At 37.0% G+C, this 6,000-nt stretch overlaps 1 protein-coding gene across 1 annotated transcript; it reads right to left on the bottom strand.

Moving 5' to 3' along the window:
- Positions 1-2,519: 2,519 nt before the first annotated feature.
- On the bottom strand, positions 2,520-4,339 carry LOC122649536 (UDP-glycosyltransferase 74F2-like). The gene is made up of 2 exons (XM_043842722.1): positions 3,692-4,339; positions 2,520-3,256 (listed from the first exon to the last, which is right to left on the bottom strand). The coding sequence occupies exons 1-2, from the start codon at positions 4,337-4,339 to the stop codon at positions 2,531-2,533; spliced, it is 1,374 nt and encodes a 457-aa protein (XP_043698657.1). The 3' UTR covers positions 2,520-2,530.
- Between the last annotated feature and the right edge of the window lie 1,661 nt (positions 4,340-6,000).

Genomic DNA, 6,000 nt, shown 5'->3' with positions numbered 1-6,000 from the left:
TCTCTTAAAGTGTTTGTGGTGGTTATGATTCATGAGGCCTTACCTTACACGCACTTTGGTTCCCTATTTATAATGATTATGATCTTAATCAGAAAATGCATGCATGGGAAGAGCTTATATTGATACACATCACTGCCTACGTTAACAAGTGGGGAACGAACGCACTAGGTATAGCAATTCGACTCCTTTATTTCCACCTGCCCTTACTAACGTGTGCGACCCACAGCCACACACAAGTAAGACGGAATCTAAGGTTAGAAATATTTTTTTCTTGTCTTTTGTGATTATTTCTATTTGATTTCTAATTGTGTTTGTCCTCTTAATTAGATTCTTCGGATTTTTTTTCTTTCTACCAGTGAATAATTTGTCCTTACCGCCTTCCTGATAAAGCACAAAGGGGAAAATTATCGCCCCCAATACTACTAGGGGTGCTATGTGCATCGTGCAATGCAGCACCTCCCATATGTGCACAATAGACCCCACCATACACACATGGGCGATGCTACGCCGCACGATACGCACAACACCACCCAATAGTACTAGGAGCGAAAAAGGTCCGAGGATTTTGAGTCCAGCTTGGTTAATTGTCTCAAAAAAGATAAAAAACAAAAGACACGTACTATAGCTATCTGGAAGGCCTATAACCATGATGCAACATGACCATTGGCATGAAGCAGTGCATGGTGCATACGTACATACGTGGAATATGAGATAACCATGATTTTCACCTTGATGTTGACACCTGAACCAGAGTGAAAGGTTGTCTAACAAAATTCATCATCATCGTTGTCATCATTATGCATCACATCGTCACATGCAATATTTTATAAACTTTTGGAATAACGTCTAGTTATGGTTAGATAATCAGTCTATCGTTGAAACCTCAGAGCTCCAGCCTTCTCTTTCTAAGATTTTCATTAGTTTCCTTAAATAATATTTTTGACAAAATGTAGTTAAAATTTAAATTTTTAAAAAATATTAAAAACCCCCCAATGGAGTTATAGTTAGCGAATCGGGTTTTGACTAGGACGATTTGCTTGAATCCAGTCAAAATTTTGGAAAACTTAGTCAAAAATCGTGTAGACTAGGTCAAGGTAAACAATGATGAAACTGAGTTATAAATTGTCTGAGTCCAATAATACTCGGTATTTTTACCCGAGTCATGACAAACTCGTCGAGTTTAGTCATTTTTTAAAAAATCATAAAGATGATTCACTTAGAATTTGAGTTGAATGAAATAGTAAATCAATATTCTAAAACAAAAGAAACCCTCAACTCTTCAACTCCCTTCTCTTGTTTAATGGTATAAATCAAAATGCATTGATATGTGATTCATTATTTTATCACTCTCAACTCTTCAACTCCCTTCTCTTGTTCAATGGTATAAACTCAAAAATGCATTGATATGTGATTCAATATTTTATCTGTTTTTTTTTTCATATTTTTTTACTAATTTATAAATATTTATTATATTAAAATAAAATTTTAAAATGATTCTCCTTGACTGGGTTTGACAATGCCAAATCACCAGGTTCTTCTACCAAACGAGTGGAGTCAGAAAAACCTGAATTTTCAACTATGCAATGGACAATTGAGGGTGATGTTAATTAATTAATGACAAAAATGATTTTCGTGATGCCATTGTGCATATTTCTATGCACCCCATTACACATCCACCAATATCCACACCACAATCTCACTCCTCATTAAAACCCACAATTCTTTTTCCTACCCCTCATTTGTGGAAAACTACACTATGGCGTCATAGCAAACCCTCTCCCTTCAGTAATGGGCATACCCACGTTGTCTCTCTTTTGCATAAATCCGTGATAATTAATTAATAGAAAATTCTTATTTATTTAAGAAAGAACAATGAATTAATATGAAATTAATAATAATTACATCATGTTACATGTAGATTCAAAGAGACTGAATTCAGTATTGTATTTTGGCTAGTAGAGATCCTATTATACGATAATTAATTAATAGAAAATTCTTATTTATTTAAGAAAGAACAATGAATTAATCTGAAATTAATAATAATTACATCATGTTACATGTAGATTCAAAGAGACTGAATTCAGTATTGTATTTTGGCTAGTAGAGATCCTATTATACGATAATTAATTAATAGAAAATTCTTATTTATTTAAGAAAAGAACAATGAATTAATATGAAATTAATAATAATTACATCATGTTACATGTAGATTCAAAGAGACTGAATTCAGTATTGTATTTTGGCTAGTAGAGATCCTATTATACGATAATTAATTAATAGAAAATTCTTATTTATTTAAGAAAGAACAATGAATTAATATGAAATTAATAATAATTACATCATGTTACATGTAGATTCAAAGAGACTGAATTCAGTATTGTATTTTGGCTAGTAGAGATCCTATTATACAAGGAATGAAATAAGTTACATATGGAAAGAGATAAACACTAAACATGAGTTTTGGAGAAAAGATCACAGCCATGAGAGCAAGGTAACTTAATATTGAGAATCTTAACAGACACCTTCAGGCTCAGGGTGCTTGACACAATAGAGCAACAAATTCTTGGATGTTCTTGTCTGAACTTCCACCTTCATCAACTGCCTCTTTGGCAAGCTCTTTCCATTTGATACCATTCTTTTTAATCTCTTTTCCTTTCTCTCCTTCCATAACTTCACTTATACATGCTTCTATCTCTTCCTTTACTGCAATCCCTTTTTCATCCACTTTAGCTCTCAATCCCATTCCCCATACATCCTCAATATATTTTGCATTCGTTGGCTGATCAGTCCATTGTGGCAATCCCACCATTGGTACACCTAAGCTCAAAGATTCCAAAGTTGAATTCCACCCACAATGTGTCACAAAACACCCTACTGCCTTGTGAGACAACACCTCCAATTGAGGACACCATGAGACCACCAATCCCTTCTCCAATGTCTCTTCCACAAAATTGCTAGGAAGCTTATTCTCTTCTGATTGCCTCACTACCCACAAGAAATGATTATTGCTCTCCTTCAGACACAATGCTAATTCTTTCATTTGCTCATCTCCAAGTTTAGCAAGGCTTCCAAAGGATACATAAACAACAGATCCAGTTTCCTTCATGTTTAGCCAATTCGTACAGGTGTCTGCATTAGGATTGAAAAGATTAAGGCCGTAACCTTCTTCGCTTTCAACTCGCTTGTCGAGGTAGATCGATGGCATGGCTGGTCCGATCGTCTTCACCGGCAGTAGCTTTGCCATACAATTCACTACCTGTTGCAGAGCATACAAACCTTTCGTGACTACTTCATTCTGTTTGTGTCTTAGTAATAGACAATACTTAATCAGAGGCATCAACAGGTCTGTCTTGGTCGGACCTTGATCGGTCCTCAAAGCCAAAACCTCGACCAGTCAAGCAGTGTCGGTCGGGTTGTTATTGGCCCTTAATTGATCAATCTATCGAGTCAATTATGTTGGGCCGAAGTCGACCAATTAGAACTCGAAAAATTGCACAACCCAAAACTAACACCGAACTGTTTATCAAACAGTCAGTTCGGTTTGATCAGTCTTATTCAGTTGGGCCTGCTTATGTGGGTGTCGGGGTCCTCTACTTCCGAGCTGCCCCCTACTCTGCCTTGCTGTGTCTGGGGCGCACGGCAGTAGGGACAGCTCGGAAGGATCCACAAAATAATACCTAACAATACTTACCTCCAGCTCTAGCTTGTCAAATGAGTTGAAAAGGAGCCAATCTGCTTTGTCGATGTTGGGAAATTGGCTTAAAACGAAGGTCAGAAACGCTTGGTAAGATTCATTATTTAGATAAACAAAAGATGGCACATCGGGGATTGCAAGTGGTGGCAATCCGGGGATAGAAGTGACTGGGCCAGCCACTGGTACTGTGAGTAGACCCATTTGCACATAGTAATAAATAATGGAAACAGCACAAGATTGAGTGAAGAAGACAGCACCAATTAAGTTGAGTTGTTTGGCCACATCAAGAACCCAGGGGAGAAAAGAGTCATACACAACACAGCTTATAGGATCACCCAAGCTTTCTTGTTTCTTGATGAGTTCTGTTAAGGTCTGTGGGCCCACCTTCTTCAAACTCTCAAAGTATTCCACAAAGTTGTTTTCTATCTTAAAACCGTCGTCAAAGCCGTCGGAGAATGTCTCGAGTCTTATAGGCCCAGTTTGGCCGTGCATCGACTTGACAAGAGACTTGGTGATGGCCATTGTAACTCTGAGCCCTTTGTAGTGTAATCTCTTGGAGAACTGGAGCATTGGGTTAATGTGGCCTTGGCCAGGCATTGGAACAACCAATACATGTGCATGATGAGCTCTCCCTTCCTTCTCCATTTCAATATAAGATCAGAACTCAAACCCAGAAAACCAAACAGGGGAATTTGGATTTTGGAGGGTGATCAGATCAGAAATTGATCGATCCACCAAATAAAAATCATATTTATAAGTAACCCATAAAAGATCAAACTATCATCCGTCAATCATTACATTACACTTCAAAATTGTAGAGTTTTTTTCCTTATGATTCATGAGGGCTTTGACTTAAGTAGCATGGGAACTGGGAAGAGCTAGTTTATATAGATAGACGTCACTGCCAACGCTAGCAAATTAAGGGAGACCTCACTACGCACGGGTTTAGGTTGGAAAATGGATGTCTCTAGAAAGAACAGGTTGAGCGGGCAAAGCTCAGTTGAGAAAGGTAACATGGTAGTGCTATTAAGAGCCTCACCATATGAATCACTGGAAATTGGAATGGATCTTGCCATCTCAAAAGACAGATTTCAATCTCAAGCCAAAGCTCACATTGTTGAGTTGGTTAGACATTTACTAATGGATTTTGATTGGAAGTCATTAAGTTGCAGTAATCTAGCGGCAGCGGCATATATCAATTCCCAGGCCGGACACAGGGAATTTATTCTGTGGGAATGTTCCATCTCAACGGCTGTGAGTTGTTCACGTATGCTCACGTACGTGAACATTCACCCCCTGAGTATGACAAATGTTGGGTACCTTAGCCGCGTGCCCAGCCTTGTTCCCAAATGCTGCGTGCATTCTCCTATCCTTGCCTTATATTTAAGTTTATTATATATTTATTCAAACTCCCCTATTCAATGTTTCTTAGGGCAATTATTATCACTGTCCTACGCTTAGCCTATATTTACTAAAATTATCATATCTTAAACTTTTTTTCTGAAACTACCCTGCTTTTAAACTTTTACATCTCCTTCTACCCTCATGTTTTTAAATACCCACATTGCCCTTCCTTTTGAAATAATAAAAAATTAAAGCACCCGCCCGCTTCTCTCTCCCATTTTTTACTCCATTCGTTTTAGTGCACAGTAGGAACGGGTAACGGTAACCTACAAAATTGATACGATACTGATACCGTATCGGCCTAGATTGGCTGTATTAGACAAAATTACCTTTGAATTGCCTTAAAAATGAGTTTTTTTGACCATTTTACCCCTCATTCGTGCCGTGCTATTGATACGGTATTGACACTGTATCGGTATCGGTGACTAGCAAAATCAGTACGTATCGCCTGATACGGGCGATACGATACCGATACTTAGAATCATGATCTATCAAAGAAGAACGATGAGGACGAAATGTTGAATAAAAAATTAATTAAATAGAAAGATTGAAAAAAAAAAAAACGAATGGAGTAAAAAATGGGAGAGAGAAGAAGCGGGTGGACGCTTTCATTTTTTTACTATTTTAATGATAAAAATAGAAGAAAATGGTAGGTTAAATAGATTATTAGCAGGTTACTAGGTGAAAAGCAAGGGCATTTTGGGTATTTAAAAATAGATGTAAAAGTTTAAAAACAGGGTAGTTTCAGAAAGAAGTTTAAGATAGGGTAGTTTTAATAAATATAAGCTAAGTGTAGGACTGTGATAGTAATTGCCCATTTCTATTCTGATTTCCTCTTAAAAGCAAATTTTCAACTCTTTTTATTCTTAGTTAATTTTCATAAATCCCTCAATTATCCTAAA

The sequence above is a fragment of the Telopea speciosissima genome, chromosome 2 (genome assembly GCF_018873765.1).
Source record: "Telopea speciosissima isolate NSW1024214 ecotype Mountain lineage chromosome 2, Tspe_v1, whole genome shotgun sequence".
Classification (NCBI taxonomy): Eukaryota; Viridiplantae; Streptophyta; class Magnoliopsida; order Proteales; family Proteaceae; genus Telopea; species Telopea speciosissima.
This window is presented reverse-complemented; position numbering and strand designations above follow the sequence as displayed.

Excerpts from the sequence above, each read along its gene's own strand:
- LOC122649536 (XM_043842722.1), bottom strand. The coding sequence starts at position 4,339 with ATGGAGAAGGAAGGGAGAGCTCATCATGCACATGTATTGGTTGTTCCA. Across the intron at positions 3,257-3,691 it reads TTGACAAGCTAGAGCTGGAG|GTAGTGAATTGTATGGCAAA; the intron begins GTAAGTATTGTT and ends GCTCTGCAACAG.